Raw genomic sequence first — 21519 nt, 5'->3', positions numbered from 1 at the left:
CCTCCTACTTCAGTTTACCACTGGGTTTTACTTCTTTTCAAGGCCAAATGTGTCAAATTAGATGGAAAACATAAGGGAGGATGAACACAGAAAACTATGTGGTATTGTGCACGTACACAGGAAACATACTTTATAATGGAACATTATGCCAAGACCAACAATATACTAAAAGCATGATGGGTTGGGACATTTTGTATCGTTATCTGAGGATCTTAATATTCTTACAGTTATGTGACCTTTGCACTCACGTTTTTTGCAGTGTCTCAAGCATGACACAGCGTTCCAGAAACATATAACTCAAGTCAAAAGAAGTTTATAAGTCTAAGAAAGAGGTCTTGTTTTATTTTTCAAATTTAACTGCCGTGTCATGTTTTTTTTTAAGCAAAAACTTGTTCTGTGTGATTTAGGAATGCCTTTTAGAGTGTTCTGCAATGAGGCCCCCATGCTGCGAGGGTGTCCTTGTGTGCCACTGCAATCTGTGTGAATTTGATAGATAGCTATTAGTTACAAAAAACTCTTTATGACTAAGAAAAGAAAATTTGGCATGCATCTAAAAGAGATTGATATAAAAAATCTCAAATGCTTGATTATATTCTATTGATTATTATATTACTATTATATGATATTGATTATATCATATGCTTGATTCTTAATTGTTACCTGAATGATTCACAGCTATTTTTTGGGGGGGGTTATAGTTACTCATGAGTCTGTTGTTTGTCCTGAACAAAACTTCCTGCTGTTCTTTAAAAAAAAAACTTCAGGTCCCAAAAATTCTTTGGTTTTTCAGTCTTTTTGTGTATTTGAACCTTTCCAACAATGACTGTTTGATTTTGAGATATATCTTTTCACACTGAGGACAACTGAGGGACTCATATGCAACTATTACAGAAGGTTCAAACTCTCACTGATGCTCCAGAAGGAATTTGTTAAAGAATTAATGAACGAAGTCAGTTACTATTGCAGTCTGTTTAAGAGAGAGTTGGTTGGGGAAGTTGCGATTCACATTCTTTTGCGTCGTAAAGTTTATCTGGTCTGGCAGAGGTGTCCTGGTCACTATAGCAACCGGAGCCTTGTGGGCCATGTGAGACTTCCCGGAGCCTACAGTTGGGGACTAAGAAAAGGGGGTGTGTGATTTTTTTCCTACTTCTAATGAACAATCGTGTGTTTGATTGGTCCAGACCCTACAACAGTGTGAAAAGATGTATCTCAAAATCATACCGAGGACAATTCAGGAACTCAAACACAGCTATTAAAAAAAAGGTTCAAACTTTCACTGATGCTCCAGAAGGAAAGACGATGCATTAAGAGCTACGGGTGAAAACTTTTTGAATTTGAAGTTCAAGGTAAATGGTACTTAATTTGTCTGGATTCCCTGAATCTTTTCACAATATTATGTGTGGTTGTTGGTAAAAGACCTAAATTCTTTGTGATTTCTACTAAGAAATTAGATTTTTTTATTTTTATTTGACACTTTTTTTTCATGAAATTTGGCACAAAGTGACGAGACATGACCCAACTTTGGGTCAGTTTGGGTTATTAAACTGGTTGTTTAATCTGATAAATGTAAGCATGCAAACACACACACATTAATAAGCTGTTAATCAGTGTATAATGTTAAAATCATTTCTACATTTTATAAAGTGCATGGTCATATTTGAATTGAACATTTGGCAATATTTGTAAGCATTTTAATTTACATAAATGTTCTGTTAATCATTATGTAATAAACATTATATGTTGTTTGTTATTAACAAAAGTTATTATAAAGTGTTCCTAATATATTAAATGCTATGATTAATGTTATATAATATCAGAAACTCTGCTGAAAGTAATTCAGCTCTTGTGAGGAATCAATTATATTTCACAGTGCAGCTCATGGTTTTATATCTTCATCATACATTACAGTCTGATCAAGTTGATTTGGATGGGAGCATTATGGGTAGAATCTTTCATCAATCCATTCTGATTTATCAACACAGTTTCACGGATGATCCAGTAGAAAACCCAAACCCAGGACAGAGCGGTTGAGTGAATGTGGTCTGGACTGTGTGGATGAGACTCATTGTGTCAGAGATGCTGTAAAAGGACAGAGTCCCTGCACGGTGATCCACATACACTCCTATTTTACAACTGATATGCTTCACAGGGAGGCAAGTCTCAATCTTATTGTATCTGAATGAGTATCTGTTAGGAGTGCAGAACAAACTCCAGGACTGATCATTTTGTCCAAACACACACTCTTTATCCTGTCCCTTCCTGCCGATGCTCTTATATGACACTGATATATTCACACAATTATGTGCACTCCACTCAATCTCCCAGTAACAGCGTCCACACACACTCTGTCTACACAACGCCTGCCACCAATAATCAAATCTGTCTGGATGATCAGGATATGGATGCTTTGCACCAGTGACAGTCATCATTCTGTTGCTCTCAGACAGAAAGAGGTATTCATTCACTGTGTTTGGATCCACAGTAAACTGTCGGGAATCTGATGGAGACAAAACACATTAGAATCAGGAATTTTGAATTGGAGCTGTATTTACAAAACATTTTATCTTACCACTAAGAATTCCCCTAAATAGGAGTAAAAGTCTTCAGAGAAGAGTTTACTCTTATAATCTATTCATAAAGCTGCTGAGAGCAACTTCTACTAAGGAATTGGGAAAAATCCTAAAATATACCCTAAGGGGGCTTGACTTCATTGCTATGGATGATGTCATCAAAATAGCTAACTATGTCCACATTGAATGACAGAGTGGTAATGGGTTTTTGCCAGTGATTTAATAATAGAAATACTGTAAAACGCGGTAAATGTTCGCCCATCATTCATCAACCTCGCATATGTCTTTGAAAATATAATTTAAAAATTAAAACAAGTCATTGCAACTTTACATTGCTGCTCTGTCCAGTGCCAACCTAGATTAATTTGAAAATAACCTAGATAAACCTAGAACAGTCTGAGTGTTTGAGAGAGCTTGGGAGGCCATGGCAGAGCAGACAGTTCGGAAGGCCATAGCGGCCCAGCCTTCATGGCCTTAGCCTCAACCTTCGGCCCGGCCCCTACGGCTGCAGGCATATAGCCCCCCCCCCCCCCCCCCCAAAAAAAAAAAAAATTTCTTGGGGACAATTAGGGGACCACAGGAGAGCTGGGCGGAACCAGCGGAGACTCAGGAGGGCTGGACGGGACCAGCGGAGACGAAGGACTCTCAGGAGGCCGGCAGGCTTGAGCGCTGGACAGAGGCCAGCTGTACTGGGCTAAGGAATATGGTGGAACTACGGAGAACTTGGGGAAGCGTGGAAGGCATGGAGGGATCATTGGAATAGTCAGTGAAGGACACTGGCTGGTGGTGAGCTGGAGTGCATGCTTTCAGATGGGAGGAGGATGGGAATCCTCCACATCGACATAGAACTTAGAATTACTTAGCTTAAGAACACAATTAATAAAATCCGCTAGGGGTTTGCGGCAATCGTCAGGAGTTATTAAACAAAACAAATTATCATCTAAAATATATATCATGAGTCCCATCCGAAAGCAAGCATTAATCATGGAATCACTCCAGCTCAACAGATGTGAAACGTTCAGGAAATCCTCCACAAACTCCTCCAATGGCCATTCTCCCTGCTGGAGATCGAACAGGAATTCCTCAGCCCAGTTCATCTTTTTGCTCCTGTCTTCTGTCACGGGTTGCTGGGGGTGAGGAGCCAGGAGTATAAAAACAAACAAAGTATTTATTGAAGTCAAAACAGGAATCCAGGAAACTACAACCACGACATAACATTAAGACAGGACAAGGAAAACTCTGGAACAAAGGACAGGTGTGGCAGATTACACTAATGGGGAGGAAGTCCAAAAATGGGCAACGGGTGAAACCAAAACAAACAGAACAACAGGGGGAGACAATGGGAAAAACCAACATGTGAAGTCCAACGGGGGAGAAACACTAGGAAAACCTGACCGGTTTAAGCATCAAGCATTGAAGATAGGTCACTGTTCTTCAATAGAAAGGAATCTATTTGCTAAATTAGTGTAAGCAGTACACATCAAAACATGTATAACAAATCGCAGTGCATACCAGATTTGTCGTAATAACGAGTCACAAATGCATCCACTGCTGTAAATCCCGGTTTAGTTAGAATGTTAGAATGGATGGTTATTCCTTTGTTTAGGTGTTATTTCTTCTGGGAGAGTTATTGTTTGTATCCGTTATGGAGTAACTTATGCTCAAAAAACTGCATCTTAGTAGTAAAAAGCAACATGGTTTTGTAGCATACTATTCTAGACATAGAAAAATGTTTGCAGGAATCTAATTTTTCATGGTATCTTCAAATTGAAATATAAACTCGTGAGACATGTTACGAGGAGGTGCAGGTTAACACTAAAGCTGCTTTGGCGCAATCTGTATTGTTAAACGCTATATAAGTAAAGGTAACTTGACAATTAAAAATTGTTCAAAAATAAAAACATTGGTATGATGTAAGCAATACATCTACAATAAATAAAATTGATAATGGGTGTGTTAGATTTATAGTGTGCGAATAATCAAGCATTGAGAATAATCAGTCATATTAGTGGCACAGAGAGGTCCCCAAATAACATTCTGCTTAGGGCCCCATATAGGCTTGGGTCAGCCTTTCAATAACCACCAGAAAATATTGTATAATACAGTTTTAACTCCATATTGCCAATTCCTAGTCTGAGTATATCCAGACTGGAACACCTCTATAATTAAAGCTACATGATGAAACAAATCAGTGATCAGCCACAAAAATCCTGATTGGAGCTTTCGTAATAAAACTCTACTTTTATGTTTTCTTTCTCCTTCTAAAGGAAAAACTCGAACACACTCGGTGAGTTTTCTGTTTGGGACTTACATAGTAGGAACTCGTTCCTGGTCCTGGGAACAATGTTGGTGAATGTGACTGTGGAAATCAGTAGACATGAGCAGTGTGATTCTCATGATCCTGCATCCATTACTAAGCCATTTCTAATGTGATATTCTTCATAATATTAGATGATGACGGACTTATTTCTGAGCACAGATGAATTTTCGGGACTTTACCTCTGTCTGAGATCTTCTTGAGCTCATCCTCCAGTTTGTCTCTCAGCTGACAGACAGATTCTCTCAGGTCATCAAAAGAGAAGAAACTTAAGGGATCTTCATTTACGTCTGTAGATTCAAGAAGTGCTGAGAGAGACTGGAAAGTCTACAGAAAACAGAAATCAAAACTCATCAGCTCCACACTTCACCCAGTAACATGCACAACTATCAGATTTGTATGGCTCTTGTTGACTTGATTTTTAGTAACTCACCTCAGTCCAGCACTTTCACAGTATTAGCTGCATTCTTCTCATATTCATTATAAAATATCAGTACTATACACTGTTATACACTATTCAGGTGTGCGTAATTATTAGGCATGTTTTCTTTCATAGATAAAATGAGTCAAAAAAAGATTTAACTCAGACTAAACGTCTAAAAATATTAAATGCTCAAAAGAAGAATGTAATACAATTGCAATAATAATGCAATAATGAAGAAATGTCCAGAGAGGATGCAAAGTTCATCGGAATCATGGAGAAGTCTGTGAACTTCAAAGATGGACATTACGGTTTGAAATTGCCATTCAGGGACAGAGATGTTGTTATTTCAAACGATCTTTGCATTGCCAAACAGCGCTTCTGTGGAATAAAAAGAAAGTTTGAAAAAGATATGAAATTCCAGCATGAACTTGCAGATTTTCTCAATGATATGGTTAATCAAGGCTATGCTGAGAAAGTGCCAGAGCATCAGTTATATTGATGTGATGGTAAGATTTGGTACATTTCACATCATGGGGTGTACCACCGTCATAAGGGCAAGTTGAGTGTTGTATTCGAATACAAAGGCACACCATTGCAAAGTCAGCTAATACAAGGCCTTAACCTCACAAACTCATTCGTTAGAGTTCTTCTGTGGTTCAGACAAAAACCAATGACTAACATTAAAGCAATGTTTTATCAGGTAAGAGTGGCAAAGGAAGACAAAGACTTTCTAGGATTCCTAGGATTTGTCCCTAGAATGAAATGGTCTGTTATTACCTTATTTGGAAGGTTCATGAATATTAATGATGAACTCTGCTCTGATTGGCTGTTTCACAGAGCAGCTCATGACAGTAGCTCGCACATGGAGGAAAATATATATTTAATCACAGAGCTCGAGCCGTTATTAATATGCAGGGCATTGAAACTGCCGTTTTGAATGCACGATCATTTTACCTTTTACTTTTGTGATCGCACATGCTCTGTGTACTACAGCGGCAGTATTTGCCACATATTTTACAAGTTTAGATGCTTTTTACTGATGCTCAGGATCTTTAAATCATTCGCCATCGTTCACACATCTCTCTGTTTATGTGGTAAGTGAAATCTTATGTACTGCAATGTAACAGGATACCGCTAGCATAAAGCTAACCATGTCCTTTCAGTGGCTCGCCTTATTTTATTAGAACACCTTATTTGTTTTCTTTGCCTTTCTGAGTAAGTTACAGGCAATAAACCATCCCTGCACTTGACATCTCCTGCACAACCTGGAACATAACATTTATTCGATTGATCTGCCATTTTCACTTTTGTCCTTGCTTTGTTTTTGTTTTTTTACAATAGCCCCTGCAGAACTTCTGATGATTCGGCTATGCAAATGTTGGGGGCGTAACTATTAATGATACTGAGACTATTACGTCATAGTTGCTGCTATGTTAGGATTAGCCTATTTTTCAGTGGTCTTTTGCAAACACCAGATTTATTTAAGAAGGAGGAAACGATGGTGTTTAAGACTCACGGTATGTCATGTCCATGTACAGAACTGTTATTATTCAACTATACCAAGGTAAATACGGTTTTCGATTCTATGGCACCTTCAACAACAACAACAAAAAAAAAGAAAAAATCACAAATTTTTCTGTAATTAATCATGATTAATCGCATATTTATATATTTATATTGTCATAATTTCACACTGAATCTTCAAATTAATGTAGAAACAACAAAAAATATTTAAAATATGCATTTAATGGCATATTTTTACCAAGTAGCCTATTATTAATGAAGTATTGATATCAATACTGCTACTGGTGTCTCTATTAAATGCATTTTCCCTCAGTTTTACCTATTAATTACAGCCATTTAACATTACAGTATAATTGAAAGCCGTTATTTTCAACATTTATTAGACTCTAAAATATATCACAACTTTTAATTTAAGTGATTTTAATACAATCTTCACATAATGTATAAATTGTATATGCATAAACTATACAGATTATTATTGCCATATACTGGTTGTAATTGTGGTTTGATGTATTTTTAATTTTACATAAGTTTTTGTTTACCACAAAGTATATTTTGGCCATAAAAAAAAACATTCGAATTGGATCATAAGAGCTTTAAAGAGCTAGAAATATTTGTGCGCAGTGCTTGAACGTAATTGAAAAGTCCTTGAATTATCCTCTCAAAAGGTTGTACAAACCCTGAAATAAATAATGTAACAACATTCGACTATTTCTGCCACAACACCACAAGTTGGCATTACTTCTGGTTTTCTGACATAGGCTACTATACGTCAGTGCTGTGTCACGGTATTGAGATCGACCGGCTTCTCATGTCTTGTGATTTGTGAGTTTGTCTATGTTGTTCGTCACGCTCTCTGCGCAGCTGCCAATCAGTCCCGCACCAGCTGCAGCTCATCATCTCTGTCTATTTATACTCACCTCATTCTCTCTTACCCTGTCAGATGATTCACCCCGGACTTCGACCGTGTTGTGTGTTCGCCCTGCCGTGTTTGGAGTATTCGTCGCCTGGATGTTGTCTGTGTCTTCGTGTTTGTTGCACCGATCATCACGACACTTCCACTGAATCCTCACCTGTCTGGAACACCACGCTGTCTCACCGCCGTCGACCATCTGCCCTTGCACCACCCATCCGAGAGACACTCATCTTCATCACGTTGTATTCGTTTGCTGTTTTCACTTCAATAAACTGTTTAACCTGCAATTGCTTCCTCCTCATTCCCACCGTCACAGAATCATCTGACCGTCATGGAAGCAGCAGGCTCCTCCCCATCCACGCTAGAGGACTTCATGCGAGCCTGCGTCTCTCGGATGGACAGTCAGGATAAAACTATGGCCGAGTCCGGACAGGCCATCCGGGCTCTCGTGGTGCAAGTGTCCGAGCTCACCCAGCGTATGCAGCAAATGCAACTTCCCGCTGCGCCGCCCACGCCGCCGGTAATTCCATCTCCCCCGATACCATCCAACTTGACGCCACCAGGGAGTGCGTGTGGATCCCGAGAAGATCAAGGCTGTGGTGGATTGGCCAACTCCAGATTCCCGTAAGGCCCTGCAGAGGTTTCTGGGGTTTACCAATTTCTACCGGCGTTTCATTCGCAATTTCAGCCAACTAGCCTCGCCTCTGACCGCCTTGACCTCTCCCAGAACGACGTTCAGGTGGTCGGATGCAGCCGAGGCTGCGTTCGCCAAACTGAAAAGTCGCTTTGTTTCGGCTCCAATCCTGATTACCCCTGATCCATCATGTCAGTTCGTGGTGGAGGTCGACGCGTCTGAGGTGAGGGTAGGTGCGGTGTTATCACAGTGCTCTCCCACAGACGACAAGATGCATCCCTGCGCGTTTTTTTCCCATCGTCTATCACCAGCTGAATCAAATTACGATATTGGTAATCGAGAGTTGTTGGCAGTCAAATTGGCATTGGAGGAATGGCGCCACTGGTTAGAGGGGTCGGGGGTACCTTTCATTGTGTGGACCGATCATAAAAACCTCGAGTATATTAGAACGGCTAAAAGATTGAACTCTAGGCAGGCTCGGTGGGCATTGTTTTTCGGACGTTTTGATTTTACTCTCTCGTACCGCCCGGGTTCCAAGAACGTCAAACCCGATTCTTTATCTCGCATTTTTGACCACTCCGATCGCCCGTCCACTCCCGAGAGTATTTTTCCTGAGACGCTTATCGTTTCAACTCTCACATGGGAGGTCGAATCGAAGGTTAAGACAGCCTTAGAAGGGGTAACGCCTCCGGCCGGATGCCCACCGAATCGTTTATTTGTGCCAGAGGGATTACGGTCCGAGGTTATCCAGTGGGGACATTGTTCCAATGTAGCTTGCCATCCGGGAGTCAGTCGAACCATTTATTTGGTCAAGCAACGATTTTGGTGGCCTCGTATGGCTCGTGATGTTCGCAGTTTTGTTTTGGCTTGCTCAGTTTGTGCCATTGGCAAGACTTCCAACAGACCCCCTGATGGGCTCCTTCAACCGCTGCCGGTACCTTCGAGACCCTGGTCCCACATCGCTCTAGATTTTGTTACCGCCCTCCCACCCTCCCAGGGTAACACGGTAGTTTTAACCGTGGTGGACCGGTTCTCGAAGGCTGCCCACTTTATTCCCTTGCCCAAATTACCCTCAGCCAAGGAGACAGCGGTGACTGTTGTGGATCACGTCTTTCGGTTACATGGCCTCCCGACGGACGTGGTCTCCGACAGGGGACCCCAATTTGTGTCCAAATTTTGGCAAGTTTTGTAGGTTACTGGGGGCTACTGTTAGTCTTTCGTCAGGTTTCCATCCTCAGAGCAATGGACAAACTGAGAGAGCCAACCAAGATTTGGAAAGAACGTTGCGATGTGTGGTCGCTAGAAATCCTTCCTCCTGGAGCCAAAAACTCTCAATGGTGGAGTATGCCCACAATTCATTACCAGTATCGTCTACGGGCCTATCACCATTCGAATGTAGTTTAGGGTACCAGCCACCAGTTTTTCACAGTCTGGAATCCGAAGTCGTGGTTCCCTCCGCTCACGCATTTGTCCAGAGGTGTCATCGCACTTGGACTAGAGCCTGCGAGACTCTACTCCAGGTGGGAGCGCGCACCAAGGCTAAGGCTGATCGCCACCGGTCGAGGCCTCCCGTATACGTCGTCGGTTCCAAAGTGTGGCTTTCTACTAAGAACATTCCGCTCCGTTCCGTATCGAATAAACTTGCTCCCAAATTTATTGGCCCGTTTCCTGTCACCAAAATCATTAGTCCGGTGACAGTCCGCCTTAAACTTCCTCCAGTATACAGGAGGATTCATCCCGTCTTCCATGTCTCCAAAATTAAGCCCGTGTTTTTTGCACCCATTAATCCGCCAGCCCCGGTTCCCCCACCGCCGCGACTCGTAGATGGGGAACCAACATATTCGGTTAATCGTATTCTGGACTCAAGGCGCAGGGGACGCGGATTCCAGTACTTGGTGGACTGGGAAGGTTACGGTCTGGAGGAGAGAAGTTGGGTACCTGCCAGGGACATCCTGGATCACTCCCTTATTGATGATTACAATCGACAGGTAAAGGAGTCTGGGAACGTCAGGGGACGTTCCTAGGGGAGGGGGTACTGTCACGGTATTGAGATCGACCGGCTTCTCATGTCTTGTGATTTGTGAGTTTGTCTATGTTGTTCGTCACGGTCTCTGCGCAGCTGCCAATCAGTCCCGCACCAGCTGCAGCTCATCATCTCTGTCTATTTATACTCACCTCATTCTCTCTTACCCTGTCAGATGATTCACCCCGGACTTCGACCGTGTTGTGTGTTCACCCTGCCGTGTTTGGAGTATTCGTCCCCTGGATGTTGTCTGTGTCTTCGTGTTTCTTGCACCGATCATCACGACACTTCCACTGAATCCTCACCTGTCTGGAACACCACGCTGTCTCACCGCCGTCGACCATCTGCCCTTGCACCACCCATCCGAGAGACACTCATCTTCATCACGTTGTATTCGTTTGCTGTTTTCACTTCAATAAACTGTGTTTAACCTGCAATTGCTTCCTCCTCATTCCCACCGTCACATGCTGTTTATAACAGAATTCAGAATTTATTAACAGAAATCAACTTTGGTTTCCCGTATAAGGCTGTTCTGAGCTTGGAAAAGTGTGTTTGCGCTGCGCAGCTTTAAGCACGGAAACAGAAAGGGCAGCACTTATGATATGAACAATGTGGTGGTCGTGCCAGTACGACCGCTCACAAAATTTAGTCGCACTGGCAGAAAAATTGCGACCATTTGGTCGCAGTCTGGAGCCCTGCAAGCACTTGTCAACTCTGCCGTCTATTGATGTGGCTGTCTCTGGTAGATTGTTGTTGTTCTTGCCTCTCTTGCCTGAGCCGGTGTTGCCACCTTGAGGACAAACTAATTGTCCTAATGGGTTGCAAAGAATCGGTGGAAGGTTATGCAGAGCTACTATGCCTGAAGAAGGGAAGCATCCTGTTTTTTTATTCAAAGACCAGCATCTTTCTAAGCTGATTCTGAGGCATTTTTATGTTCGTCCATCGTTTTCAAAAAAGACCTAAACATCTAACAGGTGTGGACTGTCCACGGTGTATCCACAAGTGGCTGATAAGGCCAATACAGGAACAAAATGTTCTGCCACATGTCAGGTAGACATGTGGGCACCACTGTTGCATCATTTGCAGCTCTGGCTTTACAAAATGCTAATTTCTCTTGTGCTATGGTTGTCCTTCTAGCTTCAGATGTCTGACAGCCTTGGTGGATACGCATGCGCCATATCGATTGGCCTTGTGCCAGGGTTTCCCAGGAGGTGGTGTCAATATCCATGGACTTGAGAGAGGCTTTGAGCATGTCTGTGTATCGCTTATCTTGTCCCCTGCGCTATTGCTTTCCTTGAGACAGCTCACCATAGAAGAGCTGTTTGGGGATACAGTGGTCTGGCATCCTTACAACATGGCCTGCCCAGCGTGTCTGGGCTTTCATCAGCAGAGTGTGAACTGACGGCAAGCCTACTCTGCAAAGGACTTTTGTGTCTGGCATCTTATCCTGCCACCGGATCCTCAGAAGTCTGCAGAGGCAAGTCATGTGAAAGTGGTTCAGTTGCCTAGCGTGCCTCCTGTATACAGTCCAAGTCTTACTGGCATACATCAGGGTAGTTAACACTACTACCCAGTTGACTTTAAGCTTTGTAGCAAGGCTTATTCCACAACGATCCTACACATTTAAACACAACAATAACATTGGCCAGCGACAGCCTATGACGTAACTACTAGCGCGACCACAGCATAAAAGGGCGCCGGGAGAACTTGTCATCCGCTTCTTCGTCTGAAGCTTGTGTCCGAAGCATGGAGAGGATTCAAGAGAACGCAGCGTCTCATTCCCTTCTCAGGGACCATGGATACATACATAACCTGAGACGTTCCCTTTTGAGGGGATAACAAACTGTGTCTTCTAGGGGTCGCTATGGGGAATGATAAACCCACACTGTCATGCCGAGGGGGGTGCATCCCAAGCACAAAGGCGAGCGCTAAGTACCAACTCTACCAAAGATTAAGGGAGTTGCCCCTGGGACAGTTCGATGGCTGTCAGTGACATTATCCCCTACAGCCAAAGGCCTGAGCTGCATACCCCAGAAACTTACCTGTTAGGGGCCGGGCCTCCTGGACCCAGGGTAGAGCTCAAAGGCTTAGAATCAGAAGAAGGGAGTCCTTTAAAGGGGTTACAGCCAAGCACCTAGGATAGTAACTAGATCTTGGCCTATCACCCAGGGGCTACCACTTGCTCTGCATTAGCTCGCTGACGGAACTGTCTCAACAGACCCTTGGTAGCAACACCCTGTTCAAGTCGGTATCACTAGGGATACATAAGTAAAGGGGGCCCAAGGTGAAACCGGAGCCTGACTAACTCAAAGAAAGGGCACGAAGTAGTAATGGGTCGCTCTTGAATAATTTGTTTATTTTGAACTTATCTTTAACGTGACTTGGGAAGAACTAGTCGTCTCGGGGAGTGATTTGTTCAGTCACGCATGCGCAACATCCTATAGGTTCTGTACTGGAATTAGTTCACCTGTTTCGAGTCTTCATTCATCATGTGACAGCCCCATAAGCTTAACCTATGCTGTCTGAGCTGGAAAGAGAATTGATTAGTTCACCTCTCGAGTCTTCAGGTTCGAGTCGTTCGTTCTTTTGTCACGAGACCAGTTACCGGATCAGTACCTCAGTCAAATACTGCTCACCTGGCAGAGGAGTTGACAAGGGTTACAAATGATTGGGGTGTGGGTGACAAAATTGTAGCTTGTGTCACAGACAATGCCGCAACATTGTTTCAGCCCTGAAAGACCATCTCCACTAAAACCACATAACTTGTTTTGTCCATATACTGAACCTGATTGTCAGAGCTGCATTGAAAGAGGTCCAAGCAACATTGCAGAAGGTCAGGACACCAGTTGAATACTTCCATAGAAGTACATGTAAGGATTAGCTCAAATTATAATTCATTATAATTTTATAATTTAACTAATGCATCAAATCGAAATATTCGAAACTTGATTAAATTGATTCAGAGTTAACAGATTACACTTCTTGACCATTCGTCCAGCGAAGTGGCCAATTCAGTATACTGTATCAACTCAAGAAGGTTTATATTATGCTCCTGGCCAAGATCACAAATAAACCAAAATATTACGTTAGGGAATTTCAAAGCTTAGGTAGCTTGGATCTAAACACAGATAGAATTTTGTGAACATAAAGTCAAGACACTTCTTTAATGAAACAACGATTTATTGAACTACTCTAAGACACAAAACTACTCTACTAAAACACAAACACACACACATTCACACTTACACTCATACAGTTCCGGGGATGAGAAATTACTGAATTTAAGAAAACCCCAAATTTCTAGTATTTCTTAACTAGTTTCTTAGATCGCAACCTTAGAAAACCACAAAAGCAGAGATTTGACTTAACAATTTAGCACCAGATGTCAGCAAGAATGTGAGACCTTGTTTTACTTGCGTTTGTGCCGGGAACGGGGATTCCTTTCCGTGGGCTCGTCTGAGTGAAAGTTCTGGTTGGTTGCGGGTCGATGACGTATTTGGGAGATCCATCGAAGTTGAGAATTGGGTTGCTGGAGCCGGTCTTCGGTTGCCTGGCTACGCGGTTTGGCGCGCTCGGAGCTCTTCTGCGTTGCGAGACTTTGAAGAGTTTGGCAGTCGCAAAGTTTTCAGTTTGTTCTGTAGAGTTCTGGAGGGCAAGAATGCCTTGCAGTTGGAATGAGCAAGCGAACTTCTGCGGAGGAGAGTAGCAAGTCTTTCAGGACGTTTGGACTCTCCTCGCTCGGTTCGGGCAGTTCAAGCTATGTTCCGGTTCGGTACATTAGTTTTTAAGCGGCCTGGTTAAATACGCCCCGCGGGCTGTGGTCCAATGGTGTTTCTCCGAGGGCGGGGCCATGACCCACGCAGCCCCTCCAGGCGTATGAATTTATTAGGACACGGAATTCTCTGCAGTTTGGTTATTAACTTCTATAAACTATTATAATGTACACAATATCAATTTCTCGTTCATTTTGCTGTGCAGCATTCATTCAGACAATTCATTACGTATCAAACAAGGCTATATTGTTTGCAGGCTAATACATTTGATAACTTCCTTTCCCAAAGGCATATAATGCATAGATTAAACTCCAACCATCAAATAAAACACATCAGGCATATAAAAGAAAACATGAAAACATATGATACTGTTGCTTCTAATAGCAATACTAATAGGTTGATTGTCTTTCTTAAAGTTCGTCTTAAACTTTGTGTGCTCTCAATTGAGAGACGGGATGCATTAGGAATGTCAGGGGGGGGGGAACACGGGATGTTCGAAAGGTCACGGGAGTCACGCTGGACGGATCTTGTGCCCTGCAGGCTCGTGTAAATCTGTCCTTTTCTGTTTGTATGATTGGAATTTATGTTGGGAGAAGACTGGACATCTGTTTCTTGGGCGCTCCAGACAAAGAGCGGTTTCTGCTCCCTGGTCGCGTTATCACTGTTTTAGGGTCCTGTGAATTACCGTCTTCCTGTACTCCTGACGGGGATTAATGTTAACCGGGCAGGCCGGGTCAAACTAGGGAAGGCTAGTAGACTAGCTGACGCCGTGTGGGTGTCTTGATTGAGTTTTACGATCGATGACTGGTTGGGAGGGAAAATATTTTTGATTCTCCTGGAATATGGTGATTTCTGTAGTTTGTTTGGTGATCTGTTCGACCGAGATCCTACATACAGTTGCTTCAGACAAACTTAAGGCCACACAAAAACAGATGGGTCAAGAGCCGTTAAGTGGAATTCAACATATTACATGTTTAAAGATTCATTGAAATCAAAGATCCAATCATCTCCACTCTGGCACTAACTAATGCATCAATGCCAACCTTGTCGCCAGAAGAATGGGAAATTTCTAGATAAATTTTGGACATTTTTAAGCCATTTGAGGAGGTCACCACTGAGTGCAGAAAAGTAGTCCAACACATTTTATTATTATTCATTTTAAAAATCACATTTTAAACTGTTTTTCTGTAGCCTTATCTTTAACAGAGAAGTATATTATGCAGTACTGATTTTGATTTTGTTCTAATTAATTTATAAACAACTTTTAATCTTCATAGGTTTGTGACTGCCTCCGAAGTCATTTTGATGACAAGAGGTCTCCAGAGAATTGTTGCCCGATATCAAAGAAATCCCTCCAGCCTTGACCCTGTTAAAAAACTAGTGGATTCCCTAATGTCAGAAATTACTAGGAGGTTTGGCAATGTGGAACACATTGAGAAGTATGCTGATGCTACTTGCCTTGACCCAAGGTTCAAAAATCAAGCTTTTGTCAATCACCAGGCAGCAGAAGACACAGTAATGCCAGTGAAGGGCCATGTTTTTGGAAGACTTTGACGAGAGGGTAGCAAGCTTGAGGCCTTTTGCTACCACTTCTAAGACGTTAGATGCTATCATGGAGACACGGGCCTACCTTGCAGAGCCACGCTTACCCCGCACATCAGACCCTCTGGCCTGGTGGAGGAGATGTTCACCTGTATACAAATCCCTTTCTGAGTTCATAAAAGCAAGACTTTGCATTGTGGCCACATCTGTGCCATCTGAAAGAATTTTTTCTAAAACTGGGCAGATTATCTCAGAGAGAAGAAACAGACTAACTGTCACGTGAAAAAAGAATGAACGACTCGAAAGACTCGAGAGATGAACTAATCAATTCTCTTTCTGGCTCAGACAGCAAAGGTTAAGCTTATGGGGCTGTCACGTGATGAACAAATAACTCAAACCCGAAGACTCGAGAGATGAACTAATCAATTGTCTTTCCAGCTCAGACTGCATTGGTTAAGCTTATATGGAGCTGTCTTGTGATGAACGAACGACTCAAACCCGGACAGATAGAGGTGAGGTGACCTAATCATAGACTAAAGACCCAGTTAAACAATAAATTAGTATTTTCTGTGTCTTCATAAATGAAGCGTATACCCACTACTCCAGGCACCACTACACCACTGCCTGAAAGGTAAGCGTACTGCAAGCTTAACCATTACTGCAGCGTATCAGGGAGGCAGAGGAAGGGGCCCAGTAGCCTGATATTGCTGGTTCAAGGAGCTCTGGGAAGCAGACAAATCAAGACCCACAGCTGTAAATTTGACTCTTCAAGATAAGAAAGAAACCCGGGCGCTGATCAAGGAGGCGACAGGGACGGGCTTAACAACCTGGTACGGTTGCATATAGTGTTCTCGGGAGCGGCGCTCTCAACCCACAGCCTGAGGTGGTCCCTACAACTCAAACTGGGAATGGGAGGTGCATATCTTGCCCTCGCAGTGAGGGGAGCACACCCTAGGTCAACACAAAGGCAGTGCCAGATTAAAAGGACAGTCCAGCAGGACCTAAATGGAAACCGTCAGTTGTTAGTTAGCCAAACGTAAGCCTACACTCTACATCTCAATAGAGAGCATAGACCAACAGAACCAAATAACCAAACATGTCTAAAATGCTACCACTCCTCAGAGTCAAAGCACTCAGGAAGGGTTTCTGCTGAAACACCTTTCACTCCTACCTCCAGGAAAGTAGTGTACTCAAGCCCACAGCTGGGAAGGGCGATTCACTGGTTCGACTGTAAACACAGTGACAGGGAGATGCAGATGGGCCTGACCATCTGTCGAACTTCTGAGTGGAGTTAAGAAGTAAAGCCCCTCAATGCCTGAGCAAGAGGAGCTCTATCTCAGAGAATGTGCATGATGGTTAAGTGGATGACTCAAAACTCAGGAAGCCCCTTGAGGTGAAACATGTTTAGCGCATCCTGGGCAGAACAGCTTTTTGAAGCAAACACCCAGCCAGGACGTCAGAGAGCACATCACAAAGCATTACACTCAGCATTACACAGAAAATGCTCAGCCTGAATGGAGGACCCACGAGTTCTGGGGTTGCCGTGCTATAAAGTAGCTATGAAATTGTATATTAAACTATAAAGTAAAACACAAATTAGGCTATAGTGATTACAGAATTGAAACGTAGAGCTAAAATAAATAAATGAGTAAAGCGAAACTAAATGGCATTGGGTTCACAAGCCTCTCTCATTGGCTTGTACACCCCCTATAGCTTGAGAGCAGGGAACGTTGCTATTCTATGCAGCCATATCGAGTGAAATGTCTTGATCTCATTTCTTAGGCCTCTTTGGTGGGGTATGGCAATGCTCCTCCCTGTCTTTCGGGAGTTAGGAACCTGTCCTTAACCACTATCCACTTTTGATGCTCAAGAATGTTAGCTCCATGGCAGTATTATCAGTAGCTCACTCAGCTGAGGGTTGACCCTAAATATTGCTCACTGTCCATCACCATCACCATTTTCTGAGTTGGTTACGCCCCGGGCACATTGGGCCCCATCCACTTATGTATCCTCTCTGATACTTCTTGAGCACCTGCTACCTAGGACTTGTTGAGCACTTGTTAAGCCCCCTTAGTAACATTTTTTCTAAAACACACAAGTCTCTGGGCACTTTTCTAAAATCCATATAGTGGTAAGTGCACACGCAAGTCTCTGGGCACTTTTCTAATATCCTGTATGGTATGGGTTACGCGCTAGACTTCGTTCCCATTTTCTGAGTTGGTTAGGCCCCGGTCATCTTAGGCCCCACTCTACCTATATTCCCTTGAACATGGTGCTGCTACCTGTGTTCTGTGAGTCAGTTCCTGAGGGAGCAGAGCTAGCAGTAGCCCTTGCATGACAGGATAGCTTAGGTTACCCTAAGCACTAGGACCCTTAAGACATGCTCAGGTATGGTTTGGTTTCAATATGTTGAAGCAATGCTACTGTACAGCCTCATCTCACGTTTGGGGTCTTTATGATCAAATTCATCAATGTGTTACAGGCAAATAAAAATAAATTTTATCAGGTTTGAGATTCACCTGATCTAATTTTGATTAGGTGAATCTCATTGCTCAGAATCGGTACTATTGAGCTCACTAATCCCACAATGATGTAATAAACCAGAAGAAAAAATCAGGTAAAAAGTTGAAATCTAGTTAAGTTTTGAACTGTTGGTGGCACTAGTGGTGTTTGGCAGCTAAATATATCTTCCAGAAGAAAGAGCTCAGAGAAATTATTCCTAAGAGGATTCCAGAGCTGAAAGCGCCGTCTCTTTTAGAAGAAGGAAAGGAAAGGAAAGGAAAGGAGGTGAAGTGAGGCCAAGTATGGTGACCCATACTAGGAATTTGTGCTCTGCATTTAACCCATCCAAGTGCACACACACAGTAGTGAACACACACACCCGGAGCAGTGGGCAGCCATTGCTGCGGCGCCCGGGGAGCAGTTGGGGGAACGGTGCCTTGCTCAAGGGACTCACCTCAGTCGTGGTATTGAGGGTGGAGAGAGTGCTGTACATTCACAATCTCCACCTACAATCCCTGCCGGACCTGGGACTCGAACCTGCAACCTTTTGGTTTACAGGTCCGACTCTCTAACCATTAGGCCACGGCTGCCCCCGTGAAGACGATCAGATGAGAGTCTGACTGATGATTATATAAGACACTCATATTTCGCTGTGAATCTCATGTCATAGCAGGATCTGGCTTAAGTCCACTATGATCCTGTTCTTCTATATCTCTGTTACCTGCAGGAACTGGATATGATCCTGTGTGTGTGAAAGCTGCTCCAGCTTAGTGTCTCTCCTCCTCAGGTCATTGATCTCCTGCTCCAGTCGCTCCAGTCGCTCCAGTCGTCCTTCAGCTCGACTCACTGCAGCCTTTTCCTGATCTCTGATGGAGCGGATGAGCTCAGTAAAGATTCTCTCACTGTCCTCCACTGCTGTCGGTGCAGAGCGCTGTTAGAACACACAGTGATTCAGTCTTCAGTGAGTCTGAACTGAGACTGACAAACTTCTCTTCTTCTCCAGACTCTCAGCTGCTGAAGATCTTTCTCTTTCTGCTGGATTATCTGCTGGAAAGTCTTCTGCGTTTCCTTCAGGTGTTGCTGGAGGACAAACGGATGATATTAAATGTCATAGAAAACTACTGGCTCTAAATCATCATGTGAACAGACAAATCCAGTTAATGTACGGTGAGGCAGTTTAATAGTTACTTATCTAAAGTCAAAACTACTGGCAGTAAGTTCAAACTTCAGAAGGGATGATTAATCATTAACTACCATCATACATGAATTAACACGAAGCATAAGGTCTGTTTCACACTGCAAGTATTATAAACTCAATTATAAATGGAACTGATATATGTAGAGCTTCACACTGACAGTATTTCCGCTATGGCTCTATACAAAAAATAAACTGACTGCAGTATTTCTGTTAATAACCGCCATCAGTTATAAAATGTTCATTGGGAATCAGTCATTGAGAACTATTACAAACGTGATAGTCATAAAAATCGAATTAACATTAAGACAAGCGTCACATTTAATCAAAAAAGATGTATATTTTGTCAAAGAATGGGTGAATAGTTAACTAGATTATTTTATGCTGATTAATCAAAGCCTATTTTACGAAAAGTTGTGTTGATTTAGGTTTATGGTGAAACTCTTCTTGCAGCCGCTGTTAATTTCTGCTGTCGTGTGCAGTGTGCATGCTGTAAGCTGTTAATATGGTGCTGATATGACATGAGTGTCAGCAATATTTCATCAGTGTTCTAGTTTTAAATACCTGTTTCTCTGTCCTCTGTGCTGCAGCTGATACAATATCGTGGTTTTTATGTTCATCCATACAAAGCACACATATACACTTCTGGTCAGTACTACAGAAAACCTCAAGGAGCTTTTCATGTTTCTGGCAGATCACCTCCTGTAATTGCCCAGTGGCGTCAATCAAATTGTGTCCCTTTCCTTTAAACAAACTCTCATGTTGTTGAAGGTGATTCTGACAGTAAGAGTTCAGACATGTTATACAGGACTTGACAGCTTTGTATTTTCTTCCAGTACAGGCGTCACACTTCACGTCTCCAGCTCCAGAGTAACAGTCAGCAAGAAGTTTGGTCTTCTTCAGTTTCTCCACCACTTCAGCCAGCATGGTGTTTGTAGCTAAAGCAGGTCTTGGACTGAAGGTCTGTCTGCACTGAGGGCAGCTGTAGACTCTCATCTGATCCTCCTGATCCCAGCAGCCTATAATACAGCTCTTACAGTAACTGTGTCCACAGGGAATGGCCACTGGATCCTTCAGGAGATCCACACACAGTGGACACGTCAACTCATCCTGAGAAAATGTGGCTTCTGCCATTTTACTGCATAAATACAGAGACACAAAGACACAACAGCTAACCACACTTCAGCTTCTCCTTCCCTGAAATCAAGTGATTCTTTTTTTCTTGCTTCTGTTTGAGTGACGTGTGTAAAACAGGTGTGTCTTCAGCTGCATCTGAAACTGCATACACTCTGACCCACATAGCAATTGACGTCTGGCCCAGCAAGCAGTTACACTTGGCCCAAATGCAGCTAAGAATTACGGCCCTTGTGTGGCCCAAATCTGGACTACAGACATGAGCCACACATGAGCCATAACTGGCCCAAATCTCAGCCAAATAGGAACTTATAACCAGCCCTGAACTGGGCCAGAACATGTTTTAATAGTGTTACCCAACATCAGCCTTCAGTCAACTACATAAAGACCACACCCTGATAGCAAGCAACCATTGAATCAATGTAAACAAAAATAGTTGACTTATTCAATATTATTTATCAACTTTATTGCAGCTTGACACCCATAACAAAAAGTAATCTACTCCAACTTTATTTTAAATCATCTCTCTTTTTTTAAGTGTAAGCGTTTACATTGAAATTTCAACTTCTTTTCAACAATAATAGCGGGTGAGATTAAGTTAAGGCTTATTTGAAAACTACAGGGTTGCATGTTCTCTATTTTGTTTAACTATTATTTTCCAGTTAACTTTTTATCTGTTAAATTCTTTAGTCCTTTGTTATTTTTTTCTTTATCGTATCACAGTGTTGGCAATTCCTACAGATTTGCCTTGAAGTATTGCAGTGACACAGAGTCCTCACAGAAATCCTTATTTTTAATTTTATATTTTTTTATATATTTGGTTAAATATAAGCTTTGTGCAACACTTCTTTACATTAGAAAACATGACATGTATTAACAGTTTTTTTTTGCAATATATTTTTCTGTAATTGTGATCACAGGTGAAAATTGCATCAGAGGGGGAGGACTTCTCCCTCATATAGTGC

The 21519-nt window shown here is 42.5% G+C and overlaps 1 protein-coding gene across 1 annotated transcript; it reads right to left on the bottom strand.

The window, feature by feature from the left end:
• Window positions 1–4792: 4792 nt before the first annotated feature.
• Window positions 4793–20416, bottom strand: LOC141326002 (tripartite motif-containing protein 16-like). The gene is made up of 4 exons (XM_073834715.1): window positions 19985–20416; window positions 19213–19305; window positions 18947–19156; window positions 4793–5214 (listed from the first exon to the last, which is right to left on the bottom strand). Exons 1-4 carry the CDS (start codon window positions 20414–20416, stop codon window positions 4984–4986), a joined length of 966 nt encoding a protein of 321 aa, XP_073690816.1. The 3' UTR covers window positions 4793–4983.
• Between the last annotated feature and the right edge of the window lie 1103 nt (window positions 20417–21519).

This window comes from Garra rufa, chromosome 2 (genome assembly GCF_049309525.1).
Source record: "Garra rufa chromosome 2, GarRuf1.0, whole genome shotgun sequence".
Taxonomy (NCBI): Eukaryota; Metazoa; Chordata; class Actinopteri; order Cypriniformes; family Cyprinidae; genus Garra; species Garra rufa.
This window is presented reverse-complemented; position numbering and strand designations above follow the sequence as displayed.